We start from the raw sequence: 20,757 nt of genomic DNA, 5'->3' as shown, positions 1-20,757 counted from the left end.
TCGTGAAGGTGAACTGAAGTTTACTATTCTTGTTTCGCCTTTCACTTCCTTCTCCATCCTCATCCTTCTCTAACTTTGTCTTCTCTTTCTTTCTTTTTTCTTTCTGTCTAACAATCTGGTTTCTCGGGTAAAGAATTCAACAAGACTGAGACTCATGAGAATGAAAGAGTAACATTGGAACCAGAATAAAAAACAGGGAAAAAGAAGAAGAAAAAAAATCATTGATTAGATTGACATAAGAATAAGACATTGACTTTCAATCTCTTCGTCTTTTCATCTTTAACCTTCCCCACTAATCACCACCATCATTTTAACTCTTCTCTTTTACTTCATCTCAATCTGTTGGTTTCATTCTATCACCATCATCATCATCATCATCTTCTTCTTCTTCTTCATCATAATCTCAACACCGCCACCTCCTCATGTCTCATCATCATAAATGATTTTCAATAGTCTCACAAACATCAATCAAAGTTGTTTCACTAATACATAATCACTCACAATCTTGCAAACCTCAGGATTATCACCGGCACCTTTTTAATCAATCATCCCAATCAATTTTCATAATGTTTAACAATCAAATCAACAAGGAATCAACATGATAATGTAATCATTAAATACAAGCAACATTATAAGACCAGCAGATTAATCACTCGAGAATCGTAAAACAATTGAAAATATGAACAGTCTTAACAGTCAGTAACTAAATCTTAGATATTTTAGATTCTCTCATAATTCAAGAATATGTATCAACGCAATTAATTAGAAATCTTTTTGAAACTTTAAAAAGTTTCAATGATTACTGAGTCTCGATGGTTTATGAATGATTTACATGTTTAGATTTTCAAGTTGAATACATTTCTTAGTTACTTATCATGCTTTGAATTATGGTGATGAATTTTGACAGGAGAAAAAAAAATCGATATCATGAGCATATGATTACTGTCGATGTAGAAATATGATTGATCCAAGGTAAGATTAACATCATTATCACCATAAGGAAGAGCACAAGTTTTCAGAATATTTATCCTCTAAACTGAATACAGAATTTATCCTGAAAGGAGGTGACCATCTCATTCCCTGTCATTGGTGTGGCATCCTTTTCACTCCCAATCTCTGGATGTAAATGTTGATGACATTGAAAAAGTTAAAGGAAAAACTCCTGGATGAAAATATTTCCAGGTCAATGGTAAATCAAATTCCAACTTTTATACCTTTCATCATTTATGTCATTCTCATGTTCAGCTGATCAAACATCACAAGAAGCCAAATATTATCCGAAAAGGTATTCAACCAAATTAGATCACTTTTTTCACTAACTTAACTCATCATCCTTTCACATTAGTCGTCAGTAACAATCCAGACTATGAGAAACCAAAACCTTGCTGACCAATAATCACCATCTACTACTATTAACGAAGGTTCAAACATTTAGTTTGAACTTTTGATTCTTAAATCTTAACATCCTAACCTAACCCAACCTAACCTAAGTTTTTCAAAAGTAAAATGAATCTTTGAATAATCAAGTTTAGTTTACGATGCAAATTCAGTAAGACAATTTTTCCGCCCAAGGAACAAGGTTGAATCTTTGTTCTTACTCATCCATAAGGCTTATTATTAGGTATATCTTGCACTTAGATATTACTTATTAATATTCAATAAGCTTATTCAATGTTAAACAAATAGACAAAAATTGATGGATCAATTGTTAACAAGGCAAATTATTTCATCAGCATAATATTACCATGACTTTATGAACTACTACTTCTAGTATAAGGTTTAGTTTTTTTTACTCACCCATTACATGGTGTATAATATCAACCAGAACTTTTATCTTCTGTTTCGCTATATTTATAATAACCGTGATAATCGTACATAATAATCTAATAATAAATTGCTAGAATAAGAAGCAAAGAAAAAGTAAAAAAAAACTCACAAGCAATTGTAACTCTTTTACTATCGCTTACTAATTTGTAATTAGATTTCTTCGAGGTTCATTCAAAGCGATATACAGCCACGAAAAATGAGATGAGAACAAAAATTATATCAACTGCTCATAAAGAGATAATTCAATCAAAATTAAAAGGAAAATTGTATTGATTTAGATGGAGAGTAATAACCTATGGCCAGAAAAGATGAGACTCTTCGCAAAAATCGTCATAACTATTGAACAACAATGAATTTTTTTCTTAAATTTTATATTCGAATAGTACAAACATATGATCGTGTCAACAAGAAAAATTTAGTCTCTCAACTTTTTTGACTTCGATTTTATTAAGGTCGAAAGCAACCAAACGCTTTACTTAAGTTGTGTTTTCCCATTCATCTCCATACTAATTTTATAATGGAGGAGATAGGTTTTCAAAAAAACGAAAAAACCTAAAATTTCTTTTTCGATTATCTTCAGCGTCGCTTTATTTTAGAACTTGAAATGACCAGTTTTAGATCACTTTTTTATGAACTTTGCAATAAAGTTAGTTTTATCCATATCGGACTTTTTTTTGAAAAGATACAGAATTTTGAAGAAAAAAAATAAATATAACTCAAGTAAAGCGTTTGGTTATTTTCGACCTTAATAAAATCGAAGTCAAAAAAGTTGAGAGACTAAATTTTTCTTGTTGACACGATCATATGTTTGTACTATTCGAATATAAAATTTAAGAAAAAAATTCATTGTTGTTCAATAGTTATGACGATTTTTGCGAAGAGTCTCATCTTTTCTGGCCATAGGTTAGAAAAATGTAACCACGATTAGAAAAAAATTATCTTTCTAATAAGACATAATTGTTGATTGTTCTCATCTCATTTTTCGTGGCTATTAAATAAGAGTAATCATCATGATGATTAAGATAAATGTTTCTGAAGAAAGAGAAGAAGAAGAAACAATTTCATACTTCTCTCCAGTTAATTTCTCATTCAAGTTATCGATAATTTTTTCAAAATTATCGTCATCTCAATTAGCTCATCAATTTTATCAATAAAAATGATACAATCAGAATTCAATTAACTCATCTACTTAGAATAATGAACAGAATATTAGATTGATGCTGAACAATTAGATTTAACTATTATATGGAAAGAGAGAGAGAGAGAGAGAAGTTCTTATATCAATTTGATCCTTTATTGTAATTTAATAATAGTAATGACGATGAAAGATTGTTGATAAATTGATTTACTTAAATCATTTGGTAATTTGAATGGGGAAGAGAAAGTGAATTTAAAATTAAGATGCTCATGATAAAGGAAATACATCAACTTGAACCCGGAGAAAAAAAATGATGAAAATAATCAACATCCTTCATCCAAACCCACTTCCCATTTCCCATTTCCACCTTTTCCCCTGTTTCTTTACAGCTCCTGTGTCCTGGAAATAATTGACAGGGTTATAAGTTTCAATTCAATTCTGTAATTAATAGTAATATACATGGAATTGAATAGATGCATGGAAGAGTGAGATGAGGATGCAAAGGATATGGAAGATAACGAGAGGGAAGTGATGGAATAGAGAAGAGAGAGAGATGAAAAATCGATATTTTCGAATATGGATAACATTCTATTCAACAGAATAATTGACTTATAATAACATTTTTAGTATCTATCATTTATCTCATTCCCTTCTCAAGTATATATTCATTATGTATTAATATCATCATCATCTTCCATGATAAGATGATAATATTAATATTATCAACATCATCTTCAGTTTATTTTTGAACAGTAATTACTAATATTTTGGGTGACGATGATGCTAAATGATTACCATGATTACTATTAATAATAATAACTATATTGATATCATCTCATTCTTGAAATAATGGTTAATGAACAGATTATTTATTATGAGTTTTCATAGTGATTATTGACTAGGATAAGGTACAAGGTATTCATTGTTGACTATAATTAATTTGGGTCAATGTTTCATCTTGAAACGAGTTCAAGATTGTGTAATATACACTTGAAAGAGTGGATAATGATAATGAGTATCATGGATGATGATGAATATAATATGATGAATTTTATTCATCTCTTAAGCCAAATTAAACTGTAAAGTTGAAAAGATTATAAGAGGTTTGTATAAGTCAAAAAGATGAAGATGATATGAAAGAGAGAGAGAGAGAGATGAAGATATAAATTCTGAATCAGATTATTTATATGGTAGAATTTTTTTGCTCTCAAGTTCTTTACAAAACGATCGATTGAAATGTCGAGCAAATTGAAACGGAGTTGGCCCATTAGATATAAACTCAAGAGTTCGAGACTCAGACTTGAATCGAGCTAATCTTTGATTCAATACTCGAAAAACAGGAAACAATAGTCTCTCTCTCTCTCTCTTTTCTTATTAATTTATGTTCTTTTCGCTCCAATTCTGAATTCGAGAATACATATTCTCTGTGTCTATCTTCATATTGTTTATTTCACTTGTTATCAATTATTTTTCTACAGTTCTAATAATACTATTTAAAGAACAAAAAAAGTTTCAAGTTAAAAATTAAACTTCTTTCAATTGGAAATCATTTTCCTATGTAACCTGATTCATCCTTATGAATAAACTTTTTCGCCTCAGTTTTGATTTGATTATTATTAATATTAATACTTTGGCTAGTTTCATTCAATTGAAACTGATTATTAATCAGGATTAAATTTCGTCTTTTAGATTCAACTTATTGAAAACTAAACCACCTTTGAGTTATTGACTCATGACAATTATATTATCACCACGAAAATATTATTAATATAAACATTTGTAATATTATCTCAGAATCGTTGGTAATGATCAGCTACCTTAACCAAATTATTAATAGATATCATGTTAATAAGATGTTATAAATTATCATATAACATTAATTATTAGCTTGATTCATGAGATGTGCTCGAATCAATCTCTGAATGAAGCTCATCAGAGCTCAGGAGTCTCTTGAATATAATCAAAATAATCTTGTGGTTTATTTTATCAATGATGATGAAAGGTTTTCGCAATGTTGATTATTCACCATCACGAGTTGAAACTGATCATCAAAGCTGATGGGTAACATCATGTTGAGACTATTTCAATATAGTAAATGAGTTTATATTGAATATCCTTGAATTCAGGGAAATATTCATGTGAATGATAGTCAGTTCTGAGGTAACTCACCCTTGGGAGTGAACTTTATCTGTGAGACGAAATTTCTTATTCGTCTGGATTTACCTTCGCTCTGACAAAATGTATCAACTTCATATCATGATGATCATGAAAACTAACCAACTAACTAATTTGCTAATGTTGATATTCATCCGAAATTGGATTCACCAAAAGGAAAAAAACTCAATGAAGGTAAACAATCAGATCGAAACGTTTCCGGCAATTCAAACATTACATGAGAATCGTGAGTAAACAATAAAGTTCCGGTAATATCATCTAAAGAATAACTCTAAAAATTCTGATTTTCATCTGTATCGGAACTTTTTTTTCAGAACTGAATTCAAAAAGAGGAAATTTCTTTCCAAATTATATAAGTTCCTTAAAGCTTATCAGCTTAGATACTTTTGATGGTGAGTTTGCTTGTGACACTTTAATTGTAAGTCAAATGATATAATCGAAGCTAAATCATCATTATACCTTTAACCTAATTTAACAGGATGATTAAGATAAAACATTCAGAACTCTCAGAGAATCATCATCATGTTACTCAATCCGATTTATTGCAAGTTCTGCATTTCTAAGAGAATCCAAGTTATCTAACAATGTCAATCTCATTATCTGGATCAATGAATGAACAATTTCCATCATGATGATTATCAACCCAGAAAATCAGGAATAAAATTCAATGAGAGAGCTTTTATTTGCTACCAATGGTCAAAGCCCTGGTGACACAGACTCATGATAAGAACAAAGATAATTTGTATCAAATTGAATATCAACTCAATCTTCAAGATGCTAATCATGAATTTAAGATAAATGGACAGAATGCTGAGTACTGAAAAAAAGGAGAAAAAAAACAAGAATCAACATTTACTTTGGAAAAGATGAAAGAAAAAAGTTCATTGGTCAAGTTTCTCTGAATTAAATAGCTCGAAATTCATGATGATGAAGATGGTGAGGTAAGATATTTCCATGGAATTAAATTATGATGATATTATTATTTGTCTTTTCCATTTACTTACTAAATATTACATGGCGAAAAAAATTCTTCTTCTTCCTGAAAATGTGAAAAGATGAGATTGAAAGTAGCTGATTTATCATCACCCTGATTATCATCATGATCATAATAATCACAAGGAGGTAAATTTGATATGATAATTTAAGATAATGAGATAATGATTTTCAGTGTAACTCATTTACCATGAATAAGGTGTTTCTATTGACTTTATGTTGTTTTTATTGATGTTGTCATGAGATTGTTATGTTAATTAAGGTTAATTAAGAGTAGGTAAGAAAAAGACAAAGAAAATGAAGATAAAGATGAAAATAAATGTTCTTTTTGTTCTATTCTTCTTGATGATGATGATGATGATAATTCATGTTGTGTATTCTCAGTGATTGTACAAGAATAGTTTATCTGATTGAGTGAACTGAATTTTTGATTATTCGTTTTAATAATAATGAAAAAAGGACTCACCGGTCGTCGTGATTGAAATAATTGAAATGATTCCCGGTACTCAGATGAAAGTGAAAGTATTGGTACATCGACTTTTTTGGCTATCATTTTAAGATAGTAGGTTCGACGTGGTTCTAATAAGGTCAAAATTAGCGACGGATTGTGCATCTCAAATGATTGACACATCGATTCCAATAATCTTTCAGTATCATTACCTGCGGGTATTGGTGATATTATAAGGGAAGTATCGTCGGCTGAAAGGTTTGTAGTTCCTATTCCGGAAACAGAGAAACCCGGAAATGAAGGGCCGCCTGATGAGCCCGAGTTGTGCTGTGTACTCCGTTCACGTTGTAAGGTTTGCCAACGAGCCACGGCTGACCTTAATTCTCGGGATAGTAGGACTGCTTTCTCATTGGGAATGACCGCTAAGATGTGAAACCTTGGCAGTGACACTGAACTTGTTTGTGCTGAGGCATAAGGTGAACCAGGATGAGATGGTGAGAGTGACCCTGAAGATGATGGACCATCGGAAAGAATAACAGATTCCGATTCTGGTGATACTAAAGGTGAAACGGAAACGGAATCTTCTCCAGCTACAAACCACGATGAAGGTAAAGATGAAGAAGAAGATGATGACGATGATGTGGATAAAGTTGATAATGATAAATGTGGCCGATTACATGATAGAATCAAAAGTGTAACAAAAATGGTTCGACGTGTAGATGAGCTCATGTTTGAATAATATTCTGATTCTGAATGGAATAGGAAAATTTTTTTCTTCTCTTCTCCGTTTATCTTATTTATACATGTGTTTATATGTACAATCTCAATGGTCTATCTTTAGCATCAATGGTGAGAGAACTGGGAGGTTTTTAGAGGTTAATGTTTCACCTTGAGAGATTATTGCTTAATCTTTTTCGAATTTAAGAAAATAAAAAGAATTTCCCAAATCTCTTTCTTTTCCTCTTACTTTGTCTCTTCACTGCTGGGAGTTTTTTTTATTTACCTTTTCTCCCGAGAAAAGTGATTACCAGGTAAAAATAGAGAAAAAAGTGAGATAGACTGAAGATAATTTTGTCTTCCTTTGGTTTTCTCTCTGAAACCAAACAAAATTCAATGTCAATCGATTCTCATCATGATCACATCTCCATCGAAATCATTTTCACACATATAATATAATATATTGTGAATTCCAAACAAACTGACCATTCAACTGATCATCATTCTAAAAAATTAGCTAATCAATATGAGAGAATTGAACTTAACAAATGTTATGGAAGGAAAGAAACAAATGAATCAAATGATTATTATAATTAAAGGAAGAAAGAAAAACAATTAATTCCAATTTGAAAACATGTAACTATCACATGAAGATAATCATCCTCATCATGGGCTGATATAAATTACTACTCTTCTCCAATGGTTGTTAATGAGGATGATGATGATGACACTAATGATGTGATGATGATTATGATGATAATAATAATAAAACGAGAAGCAATTTGCACATTAAATATTAACAAGCACTTCACTCGCTATTTTTTTCAATGTTCAACTTATTTGGGCTTCATGATTATCATTAACAGGTAATCCATTGGAATCCATTGAATCATTTATGCTGAAAATTATTCCTATGTGTTGATAATATTAATACAATTGCATTGACACAAGATGATGATGAAAAAAAAAGTTGAACCAATTGATAAACAACAATGAATATTAACAATGATGATGATGATGAGGATGAGGATGAGGATGAAGATGATTTAGTTAAAATGGATGATAATAATACATGTGATCATCATCTCTCCATCATGTTGACGATTTTTTTGTTTGCTGTTTGTCTTCACCTGAATCACTTGAATTTGATTTCACCATAAAGTATATTGTTCGGGATGAGGTTGATTTTGATCATGATGATGATGATAAATATGAAAGTAAGCTTGTTTTCTTTCTCATCCTCATCACTTACTTACTTTTTTATTTCTTTTTCTTTCTTTTTCATCTTCTCTTTTCTTACAGTTATTCGTTCATTCCTCCTTCTCAGCTTCTTCAAAATCTCTGAGAATACTTTTTGGTGGGTTACTTTTCTCTCTCTCTCTCTTCCTCATCTTCCCCATGCTCATGGCTCACACTCTCATTGTACCTTCTCTCTCTCACACACTCACTTACTCACTCTCTTTCTTTTTCTTTCTTTACTTTTCCCACCATTATAATGAATCTATGGATGATGATGATAACCTAAACCCAACCCTCGACCTTGCAAGCTTCAGGTAATACGCAGCATCCAGAATCTCAGATTCATATGATAAGATAAGTTTCACTATTTCATGATATTCAGAGTGATATCTATGAATCTAATTTTAAACTAACCTCATGATCATCATGAACCAGAATCATCAGCACCACCAATCATATGATAAACATGACAAAAGTAAAGTTTATCAACAAACTTACTCATAAATCAAATAATCAAAATTTTTATCATGATATTTACTCACCTTTTCATGGTAAAAACAATTAAAGTGCCAACTCAGTTCATGTTTTAAATGATTCCTTTGAAAACAAAGGGTCACATGAGAGACGGTAAATATCATGATAATTAATCACACGATTGAAATTCAAATTAATCAATTCAGTCGTGGGAAATTTTTTTAACACGTTGTCATTGAAGTTTCAAATGATCAGCATTTCTTTCCGGTTACAAATAAATATTAGATTGAAAATTAGATAATATCTTTATTAATATCGATGAATAAGAATCAATTACAAGCTTATTGATTATCCATAATTATCGTAGTGTAATTAGATTATAATTACGTTCATCATGCCCACCAAGTGATCAGCAAGATTACTAATCATATTAGCTGATTGCTTGAGAATACCTGAAGCCATGACACCATATTTCTTGATGATTGGAACTCCATGAACTGAGGAAGCTGAACTTTTGGCTGAATTTTTATTATCATCTTTGTCATCATCTTCATCTGAATCGTCGCCATCAGAACTTGATTCTGGTTTAGGTACAGATTCACCTGATTTAGATTCAGATGATTTGGTTGAAGGTTGTTTTGTCTTTGATGAGGATGAGGATGACGATGAAGATTCTGCATGGGAAGATGAACCGGATGAGGAAATCTTTATTTCGGTAGCATCTTTGGAGTCCGAAGCACCAGAAACCAAGCTAACACCCAATAAACTGATTAACAGAAGAGAAACAATTAAAAACTTCATAGTTGAGGCAGATTAATCAATCAAAATGTAGATAGATGAAAAATTTTTCCAGCAACAATTAGATTAACTTTTGTAGTCAATACAATTAAATGACTGTTCATTTCAATGAATACAACAACTTATATAAGTTACCATGTGGATGCTAATTATTACCACTGAGTAAATAATTGAATTTTCAGCGAGAAAAAAGTTTGTTAGTTGGTAAAGTTGATCTAAATTAACTAATTAATGCAAATTAATTAACTTTAATCCATTTGAACAAATAGAACGTTAAAAAGGTCTCAAGATTAGTTGTGGATCATCCGATATAATTGTAAGTTCTGATTCATTCTAAGTTATCTCAATTCAGTTGTTAAATTGTTCAAATTAACTTATTATTTTACGGAAATTTTTATTTATCATTAATTTAGTGTTTTCTTTAATCATCAAGATGAAAGGTCAATCATTTCTCAGTTCATTGGTCATCTCTTTTTTTGCATCCTCGATGTTAATGTTAACCTTAGTCTCATCAGATCTACCTGTTGAAAATAGAGCCTCAACCAATGGCCAAGACCCACTTCTGGTCACTGAATCTATTCCCGGTGAGACTTCAACTGTAGCTTATCACTCAGGCCATGGATTCACTAGTACATCGGCTCCACCCGTTGGTTATCATCCAGTTAAATATAATCACCAAGGTAAGAAATTAGTATTGAACTGAACCGATTGAATCAATAAAAAACTTTGGTAACGTCCTAGTTTATGGTAGTGAACTGGACAATCGACTGTTTGTCACACTTATTCAATAAATTTTTTGATCAATTTAGCAACTGAGAGCTACGATTTGATTGTCTTAGGCCCTCCGGGCCTTTCCTAATCAAGGGTGGTCCTTAATATTGGGACCTAACCTAACCCAATTAAAACAAAACAATTAATTGAATAATTAGTTAATTTTCATTCGTAGGAATAATGTAGTAATTAGCTGATTGACCCGCCCACTACCATAAACTAAGATGTTACCAAAACTTTTCTCTCTTTAAAAATCTATTAGCTAAATCTGATGCTCAGCATACTTCAACCTCTAACTCTGAGAGCTCCGTTACCTCTGGTTCATCAAGTTCATCAAGTTCCGCCGGTCAAAATACTATTAATAATACGAATATTAATACAGATAAAGAATACGTCTCAATCCGAAAAAGTTCCCTGGATCAGATTGATCAATTCGCTACAATGATTCAAGAATTCGGAAAAAATATTCATCAGTTAATTCGTGGCACTGTGATTGTCAGCAATGATTATCACCATGATGATAAACCAATGCCAACATTCAATAACAACCAAACGGCTTCCGTTGATAATAATAACAAAATAAACTAATCGTAATACTATTATATGATAACATTGTCACAATTGCAATGATTAAATTGATATTATTAAAAAATGAACAAAAATAAAAAACAATTTCTCATATTTGATTCAAATTTGAAACTTTATTTCAATTAATATTTCATTATCAATCCTTTTTATTGCTTAATCGAGCGTAAATATCAACAACTGTTTGGCTGATTGTTTTAACTAAACCAGTAATTGCATGTTCTGATTTGTTATAAGCCTTGGCTACAATGTTGTTTATATCGTCTTTCAACTTAGGTGAGACTGATTTTAAAGAGCTCAAGTCAAGGGTCATGGTGCTATTGGAATCGTCATCTTTTGATGATGTGGAAGAAGATGAGGATTCTGATGATGAAGCTGAAGATGAGGGCTTATCGTTTTTAGTCTTGTTCTTAGGTTTTGTCCAATATGAGCCTGCGAAAACTTTTGACCATGAATCTTCTTTATCTGGATCGGGCTTTTCCGTTGTTGTTGGTTTCTCAGTAGAAGCAGAAGAAGAGGACGAAGAAGACGATGAGGAAGAGAGCGACGAGGATGATGATGTCAAGTTTTTTGACTCGGTAACGCTCTCTTCGGTTGGTTTCCCTTTTAAATCGCTTTCGTCACTAGTGGTTGAGTTGCTGCTTTCTGTTGCCTTTGAGCTTTCGGTGGTTGTTGATGTGGCGTTTGCTGATGCTGCTGCGATCAAGTCAAAGAAATCATCACCCGATTCTGAGTCTTCGTCAGATTTGGTCTTATTAGATGAATCAGGATGAGCCTTGGAGGATTTTTCCGATTTTTCTGGTTTTTCCGTTTTTTCCGTTTTATCTGATTTATCGGGTTTCTCAGCTTTTCAGATTTATCTGACTTGGTCGATTTATCAGATTTCGATGTACTCGCGGCACTTGATTTTGATTTTGATTTTTCAGATTCGGAGGCAGGTACAGAGGCTTCTTCATCGTCTACATCACTATCACTGGCTGAAGAGGCATTAGAAGTTGAATTGGATATGTCAGAGGAAGCATCAGGATCAGCTAATGGACTTGGTTTTGGTCCGAGCTCGTTTTTTGGGCTCGAGCTGAGACTTTTCTTGGGGTCTGCTGCATCATCGGTTAAAGGGGAAGGAGTTGATTTACTAGTCGTGGACGATTTAGCATTAGCCTTGGATTTTGATCCTGCAGTTGCTTGCGAAGTAGCGTTTGAACTTCCTGAAGACTGATCAGCGGGATAAATGTCATCGTCTTGACCTGATCCACTGGTTGTTCCAGATCCAATACGATTAGATTTAGCACCAGCTAAAGAACCAGCAGATGAGTGAGCTGATGAACCAGGAGAAGCTTGTCCAGGTAACATTGATGGTAAATGTTGACCGACAGCGGCTGGAGCAACTAAACCTCTGCTACCTGTCCCAGGCCAACTCTCCAATGAGACAAAAGTGAACCCAAAGAAGCTGAGAATCACAAAATAAATAATAACCAATCTCATGGTGAAAGAAAAACAATATCAATCAAATGAAATTGAATAAAAATTAGTCAATTAAACAGGTTTGAAATACACTTGAAGACAATTAAAGTAATTATCATGAAAGTATATCAACAGGTAACAATTTATATCAAGGAGAAAGAGTCAGAAACCTTTTCTATTACTCATCAACTTTACTCAGGTTGATTAATCAGATTCAGAATTAAACTAATTGAAAGAAGCAAAAAGTCAACAATTTACTTAAACGCTGATCAACTGATCAAATGATTAACAGTCTATTTCAACTAATTAACCTTTTTAATTGCGATGCACTTTATGCAAATTTAGATAGTTAATCATCACCAAGTTTAACTATCCAATTAAACCAAATACTCAATTTGAAAAAAAAACATTACAATCAAATCAACAATTAAATTAAATTAACGATAAAATTTAATTGCTATGAATCAATAGATTTGAAACTGTACAGATTAACATAAATCCATTGATAATCGTGATTAATATATTGTATACAATTAACAATCTAATAAACAATTAGAGCACAATTAAGTGATAACAAGACAATTAATAGTAACAATTAGCTGCTAAATTATACATTTGATTAATAAAATTTGTGTTTATAATTAATTATTTATTTATTATCACAAGGAAAAAAAACTAATTGTGAAATTTGATTAAAACTTTGCGTTGATTGTTTACCAATTATTGTTTCCTTTTTTGATTGTTAAAACAATTAACATCGACTAGATAAAATCATTAAATCAAATTGAACTGTTTTCATTATTATTACTTTTAAAATCAACTAATCATTATAATCATGATTAATTTGATTGTGATGTTAAATGATTCTGGTAAGATAATATATTAACATGATTGATAATATAAGTTGACCTTCAGAAAATAGGAAGTAGTTGATTTGTTTATCCGGAAGTGGGGGGAAGATGTGAACTTGCGTTTTCCTTGTTATCATCTTGTCATTATGTTATCGTTGATGATTGTGTTGGTGGGTGTTAATTATGATGATTTAACATGATGATGATAATGTGAAGATGAGATTGATTGTAATTATTATTCAATTTTCTAGTCTAAGTTTAATTTATCAATCAAAGTGATATGAACAATCACTGCTAATATAAGATAACAGAGACTGGTCAGTGTTGGTGCGAATCCAGAACCGGAATCGCTTTGGAATACCGTTCGACCTTGAAGAGGTTGAAGGTCACGGACAACAGTTTGCATTACAGTTTCTGATGGGGAAATAAGATTACGAAGTCTATCAATCTGATAGAGAAAAAAAAAGAAGAAAAATAAAATTTTATTATCAAAATAATTTCGATCAAATTTTTCATTTCAATTAGTAATTCTAATTGTAATATGATGTTAATATTGATGAATGGATTCATTTCAAGTTTATCATTATCTAACTACTCACTTGATCATTGGAAACTGTTATGAAATCTTTCATGACAATCCAGTTGACCACTTCGTTACATGTAGGAGTGGTCAGTGAGCCCGAATATTTGAAAAACGATTTCTTATTCGAGGGCAAAAGGTGATTCAAATCGAAGGGTTTTTTCACTGGATACTTAATATCTGACGAATTACTTTGCATGGCTTCCAATAAGATGTCAACTCCAGGATTAGGATCACCATTCTATCATCATCATCATCATCATCATCCGGAAGATAGAAGATTAATAGAAATAAAGAAAAACAAAAGGATTAGTTAGCAAAAAGATCAACAAATTGGATTAATTTTGTTTAACCCTCGTCACAATTGAGTAGATTAAACTTTGCACATAAGATGGCGACTCAGTTAGACTTTTTTCTTTTAACTTGGTTAATTTAAATCGACAATTTAAACAATTAATTCGGTTAAAACAGTTTACCTTTGCAATTACACCGAGAACAGTTAATCCATCAACTTTCTGCAAAACTGAGTAACTAGATTCATTAGCATATTTGGTATTCCTATGGACAAAATGAACCTAAAAATAATGTTTTCCAAAGAAAATTGAGTTAATTGTGATGATAAAATAATAGTGATTAAATTGATAATTGACCAATTTCATCTTAACTAAAATAAACATTAGTTTTTCCGCTAAAGGTTTCATACAATTGGTCAGTTAATGGTCACTCTTGTTGAAAGTGATTAAGTTGAGTTTGCTTTGTTTTGATGCAGAGTCACTTTAATTTTGTTAATTTAATTGTTACCTCGGCGGAAAAACGTTCACCATCAATTGAATGTTCTGATCCTGACATTGAGTTGATTCCCCAATGAATATGAACTTGAAGTAGCTCATAAGGACGATCAACAACAGTTCCCGATAATAAGTATACTCCTCTTGACTCGAATTCCAATTTTACTGGATAACATGATTGAATAGACGAAAAGAATGAAAGAAAAAATCGAATGAATAAAATCAAAACAATATCATTTTCTGATTAATAAATAGATAAACATTGAGAGGATTGATGGAAGCACCATCAGAAATTGTACGTTATTATCGTCATCAATATCTTTATCTGTGGGATGAGAATTAAATTTTATCATGGATAAAAGCTCTGAGTAAGAGATGGAAAATGAATGGAAAGGAAATGAAAAAGGAAACAGGAAAAGTAAGAGAAAAGAAACTGAATAAATATTTTTTTCTATTCCATTTTTCATCTTCCTTTTTCCTGAATCACAGATATATTGAAATAATTTCTTCCAATCAGTGATATCATCTTCTAATGATCATCATTATCATCACTATGAATCCTCATGATAATCAAATAAAAGGCAAAGCCATAACTTCCGATCAACTTAAGGTCATGGTAACTTTTTCATTAGCTTGACCATCGTCATGTTTTTGTTTAAACTTTGCCTGAAATAAATCTCATTAACAAGTATAATTACTAAGGTGACACTTGATCAGAACTTTGGGTGTGTCGAAATCGATTCGGAGCTCTCTCTCTCTCTTTCAATATTCTCAAAGATTCATTCATATTCATGGAGGAAACTCTCATTACTGAACCATGAATAATACACTAATCAAAAGGTTAATTTATCTGATCACTTCTGTGGGTGAAATGTTGTGTTAATTACAATTTGAACGAGTGATTATCAAACTGAATTAACTAATCTGAAATCAATCATGTTCATGTTCAGCCAAATAGATTTTTCCTTCATCATGAAAATGCAAAAATAAGAAAAAGAGATTTGATTCAATGAACTGGAAAATATTCAAAGTAAAACTATTCTACATAGAGAAACGAATGATGAGCAGAAAAAGTTCAGTAGAAGAGTGAATACAAAATAAAAAAGATTTCGAAAAAAAGTTCTAACCTTAATTCGAAGAAAATTTTGCTTCCTTTTCCCACTTGTCACTTATCATGAAGTTCAAAACTTTATGGAGAATAAATTTTACTCAAACTGAATTCATCACATTGACAATGAAAGATGAAGACATAATAATATTTGAGACACACCCAAGTCTTTACGGAATATCAAGGTTAATCTCATAAAAAGATTAGTCTAGGAGGATGAAGATGACGAAATATTTATCATCCATGGAAAGAAAATTAGATCAAATGAAAAAGTTATAAGAGAGAAAAAAAAAATAAAAACCAAAAGTTATTCTCCATTAACTGAACTTTTATTTCATTCGTTCATCATCATGGTGGAAATGAAAGTATCTCACTAGAAGAATTTCTTTTGCACCTTTTCCTTGTTTGCCAGAGATTAAACTTCCATGTAACAATCAAATCTCATTTTCTACTGAATATTTAGTTAGATAAACTCATGAAGAATGAAAAAAAGAAAACAAAAGTTACCTTGAATCAGCAATAATTCCAACTAAATACATGTAACATTCACGATGTTCAGAACTTTTCCCCACTTTTCTCTCTCTTTCTCTTTTCTTTCTTGCAAATCTTCAGCATTTTACCCAAATTATTTCCATGGGATTCTAGCTTCTCAAGGTTAACTCACAGAAATGAACTTGACTGAATAAAAGTAACTAAGTTAATACATTGGAACTGAGAGAATATTTCATGATGATCATCATCATTTTCTCTTGATTTCTTTTTCCAACCTCATCTTCTATCTATTTCTCTCTATTTTTTTCTTAGACTATTCTGAATTCACACCATGCAATAAGTGAAGAAAAAATCATCTTCTTTTCACCGTAACCTAACCTCTTTTTCACAATAATAGTCTATGGAAGAAAAAAATTCTTGCTGATAATCATTGAGATTCAGATTCCGGAACCAGAATGCTAATAATAAACGATAACAACTGGGTGGAGATACATGATAAAAGATACTAATATGCATCCTCCAAATTCAGTTACAATAATTTATCATATATTTTAAAGGAAACAAATTCAGACTCTACTTACGAAACTCACTTTTCGTAGAGATTTTTTTTTTCGTTCTCTCCTCTGAACAAACAAAATCCTTGAGGAACTTCACCTTTCTCTCTCTCTCTCGACTTTATGAACAATACGATTGAAAAAAAAACAAAAGTTCTAACAGTTTTGTTCGAAGAAAATATTCTACACCTTTCATTCATATGTATTATCGATTATTTTCATAGCCTTAGAACTTTTTCTTTTTCGATCTATCTTTCGAATGACTAAAACTTACAACTATGTCCAGTTGAATAGACGAACGCTGTATCAATCAAACGATCGTACTTCTTAATGTCCAAGGTTAGCGTTTTATCAACTCGAGCCTTGGACGAATCAAGGTTGATCGGTGATTGTTTATCACCTCCACAATGAGTTATATTTGTTACCCATGCCTTTTGATCTGATTAAAATTAACGGGGAAAAATTGAGAAAACAAAATATCAGTTAAACAATTAAAACTAATCATGAATGGTCACCTTACCTTCATAAGTCCAGTCATGGTAATCGGCAGCTCGTTTATCAATAATATGATCTGATAGAAAGTAAAATAAATTGTCCATTGATTAGACTGTACTTATATGTTTTCTTTAATGATTTGTAGTCAAAATTAGAGATTAATTGTTACAATTAATTCTGATTTATCATCAGTTGTTAGCTTGAGATTCATTCAAAGTGATTGATTGATTTTTGATTAGTCGGATTTTTTTCTGTATCAACGATAATTTAACCTTGATATTAATTATTTCAATCGTTTAATTTTTTAATTGTTGACATTTTAATAATCAACAATCAACTTCTAGTGAATATCTTAATACTTGTTAATTGATGTTTCCTTGAATCTAATAAATCAGATAATCAAATTTTGTCTTAGTATATTAATCATGTTAATTAATGAATCAATTTAAATTGAACGGAAGTTGAATAACCTAGACCAACTTTAAACAATTTAAAGATGATCTAACAATTAACCAATTAGTGGTAATGATTAACGATTTGTTTATGAATCAAAATTGAACAGTCAATTGATTGTAACCCAAATTGTTTACAATTAGTTAATTTTTGTAAATAAACTCATTGTTTCCTCTTCATTATCATTGCGTTTAATTATCATCATATTTTAATTTAGTAGGTTGTTAATCATCACGCTTAAAATTTAACCCAAAATCTAATCAAACTATTTAGCTAACTAATTAAGTTTGAATCGCAATTAAGTATCTGCTTACAATCAATTCTTGTCTTTGCTAATAAATCACAACTTTTTTCCAAAAAAACTGAGTATTTAAAGTCCAATATGAATATGTAACTTGATTCTCACAATTAAGAGATGATTAAACCTCAAATTTTTTATCGAAAAATTGTAGACAATTAACTAATTGTCCCATTGAACGAAAAGTATTGAAAATTCTTTTCCCTCTCTAATTAACTAAAAATTTAATTCCTGAGCTCTTCCTTCATCAATTCTCACACAATTCAACGCCAAAACAGGAACAATTAAAGAAACAATTAGATAAATCACTTCGATCAATCAAAGGTAATCACAACGATCAGTTGATTATGATCAACAATGAAATGATTATCGTTATTAATTGATTACAATCAACAACAATTTTGCTCTCATTTGATCACCAAAAAAGGCAAACTTATCACAACAAAAGTGATGATGATTAGTTGATTGTTGTTGTTTTAATAAACTAATAAAACTCATCAACTAATCAGTGGATTTTGCTTATCAAATCATTTTAAATGATGATTAAGAATATAAGATTAAATGATTATCATCTTAATCATTTGTTCATCAAATTTATCATGTCTACATCATAAAAATGATGATAATTATTGTTCAATATTCAATTAACTACAAAACTGTAAATTAATCATCACGATTATTGGGCTATACTAAAAATAAACTAACAGTGATTGTTGAAAGTTAATTGTTGGGATTTTGCCATAACCTTGACAACAGAAAACATATCAAGAAGTTAGTTAATTAATCAGAATTAAATCATATCAAATCAGTTAAACAATTAAGAGATCAGCTAATCATCATGAGTCTGCTTAAATCAATCAGATTAATCAACTGATTGTGTGTTGATTGTTGATTAAGTTTTTTTTCACACATTAACACTCATTCTTTCATTTTCGTAGTAACAATTTAAAAATCATGATTAAACTTGAAGTGAGTTAAATTGTTAATCTCAGCAAATTAATATATTGATCAAATTGCTGATGGAGTAAACTTTAAATGATCAGATTAAAATTGATTTAATCAACAAGAAGAAGCTTATTGTTGATCAAATCAACTTAATCATAAATCAAATTATGATTTTTGATTGTTATTGGTGGTGTTGAATCAACGAATTAGGTTAGAATCAGAAATGAGAATTAAATTAAATTAAATTAACCTTAAAGCTTTTCACCATTAACTCATTAACTTGTTGATGTCTAATAATTAAATTAATAATTGGTAACAATTTAATTTCCTTTTAAATATTATCGATACAAAAAAGATTGAGAAGTCAATTGTTGATTATCATGATTCCAGCAATTTGCTTACAACAAAATTTCACAATTTTAATTAACTTACCACTTAATTGTTGAAATGATATTGCTGTTGATTCAAGTTGATTAATTAGTGTTGATGTTACAATGATTAAGAAAATCATTTTAAATTGATCAAAAATCATAGTCAAAGACATTGTATTATTATTAATATTGATGAGAGGATGATGATGATGGCGATGATCAGGATGATGAGAGAGAGAGAGAGAGAGAGAGAGAGAGAGAGAGAGAGAGAGAGAGAGAGAGAGAGAGAGAGAGAGAGAGAGAGAGAGAGAGAGAGAGAGAGAGAGAGAGAGAGAGAGAGAGAGAGAGAGAGAGAGAGAGAGAGAGAGAGAGAGAGAGAGAGAGAGAGAGAGAGAGAGAGAGAGAGAGAGAGAGAGAGAGAGAGAGAGAGAGAGAGAGAGAGAGAGAGAGAGAGAGAGAGAGAGAGAGAGAGAGAGAGAGAGAGAGAGAGAGAGAGAGAGAGAGAGAGAGAGAGAGAGAGAGAGAGAGAGAGAGAGAGAGAGAGAGAGAGAGAGAGAGAGAGAGAGAGAGAGAGAGAGAGAGAGAGAGAGAGAGAGAGAGAGAGAGAGAGAGAGAGAGAGAGAGAGAGAGAGAGAGAGAGAGAGAGAGAGAGAGAGAGAGAGAGAGAGAGAGAGAGAGAGAGAGAGAGAGAGAGAGAGAGAGAGAGAGAGAGAGAGAGAGAGAGAGAGAGAGAGAGAGAGAGAGAGAGAGAGAGAGAGAGAGAGAGAGAGAGAGAGAGAGAGAGAGAGAGAGAGAGAGAGAGAGAGAGAGAGAGAGAGAGAGAGAGAGAGAGAGAGAGAGAGAGAGAGAGAGAGAGAGAGAGAGAGAGAGAGAGAGAGAGAGAGAGAGAGAGAGAGAGAGAGAGAGAGAGAGAGAGAGAGAGAGAGAGAGAGAGAGAGAGAGAGAGAGAGAGAGAGAGAGAGAGAGAGAGAGAGAGAGAGAGAGAGAGAGAGAGAGAGAGAGAGAGAGAGAGAGAGAGAGAGAGAGAGAGAGAGAGAGAGAGAGAGAGAGAGAGAGAGAGAGAGAGAGAGAGAGAGAGAGAGAGAGAGAGAGAGAGAGAGAGAGAGAGAGAGAGAGAGAGAGAGAGAGAGAGAGAGAGAGAGAGAGAGAGAGAGAGAGAGAGAGAGAGAGAGAGAGAGAGAGAGAGAGAGAGAGAG

The 20,757-nt window shown here is 31.6% G+C and overlaps 4 protein-coding genes across 7 annotated transcripts in view; 1 reads left to right on the top strand and 3 right to left on the bottom strand.

The window, feature by feature from the left end:
* LOC128390693 (uncharacterized) overlaps positions 1-9,060 on the bottom strand; it is a 45,360-nt gene extending 36,300 nt beyond the window's left edge. For 2 of the 4 annotated variants that reach the window (XR_008325668.1, XM_053350448.1), the window contains exon 1: positions 6,600-9,057. Coding sequence is in view for 3 of the 4 variants with exons in the window: in XM_053350448.1 (XP_053206423.1) it covers positions 6,600-7,310 (711 nt within the window). In the remaining variant the exon portion in view is untranslated. Of the gene's footprint in view, positions 1-6,599 lie in introns of all 4 variants that reach the window. The other 2 variants (XM_053350449.1, XM_053350450.1) reach the window with 2 other exon arrangements.
* Positions 9,061-9,969: 909 nt separating this feature from the next.
* Positions 9,970-11,266, top strand: LOC128390695 (uncharacterized). Its single transcript, XM_053350452.1, has 3 exons — positions 9,970-10,125; positions 10,223-10,489; positions 10,843-11,266. Exons 2-3 carry the CDS (start codon positions 10,243-10,245, stop codon positions 11,166-11,168), a joined length of 573 nt encoding a protein of 190 aa, XP_053206427.1. The 5' UTR covers positions 9,970-10,125; positions 10,223-10,242; the 3' UTR covers positions 11,169-11,266.
* LOC128390694 (carbonic anhydrase 1-like) lies at positions 11,260-19,786 on the bottom strand. The gene is made up of 7 exons (XM_053350451.1): positions 19,623-19,786; positions 17,520-17,570; positions 17,274-17,438; positions 14,859-15,010; positions 14,534-14,632; positions 14,077-14,298; positions 11,260-13,925 (listed from the first exon to the last, which is right to left on the bottom strand). Exons 1-7 carry the CDS (start codon positions 19,732-19,734, stop codon positions 13,725-13,727), a joined length of 1,002 nt encoding a protein of 333 aa, XP_053206426.1. The 5' UTR covers positions 19,735-19,786; the 3' UTR covers positions 11,260-13,724.
* LOC128390644 (uncharacterized protein DDB_G0271670-like) lies at positions 11,305-12,647 on the bottom strand. Its single transcript, XM_053350394.1, has 2 exons — positions 12,059-12,647; positions 11,305-12,011 (listed from the first exon to the last, which is right to left on the bottom strand). The coding sequence occupies exons 1-2, from the start codon at positions 12,645-12,647 to the stop codon at positions 11,305-11,307; spliced, it is 1,296 nt and encodes a 431-aa protein (XP_053206369.1).
* Positions 19,787-20,757: the final 971 nt, after the last annotated feature.

Source organism: Panonychus citri, unplaced genomic scaffold, assembly GCF_014898815.1.
Source record: "Panonychus citri isolate SS breed McGregor unplaced genomic scaffold, ASM1489881v1 Contig00125, whole genome shotgun sequence".
NCBI classification, from domain to species: domain Eukaryota; kingdom Metazoa; phylum Arthropoda; class Arachnida; order Trombidiformes; family Tetranychidae; genus Panonychus; species Panonychus citri.
This window is presented reverse-complemented; position numbering and strand designations above follow the sequence as displayed.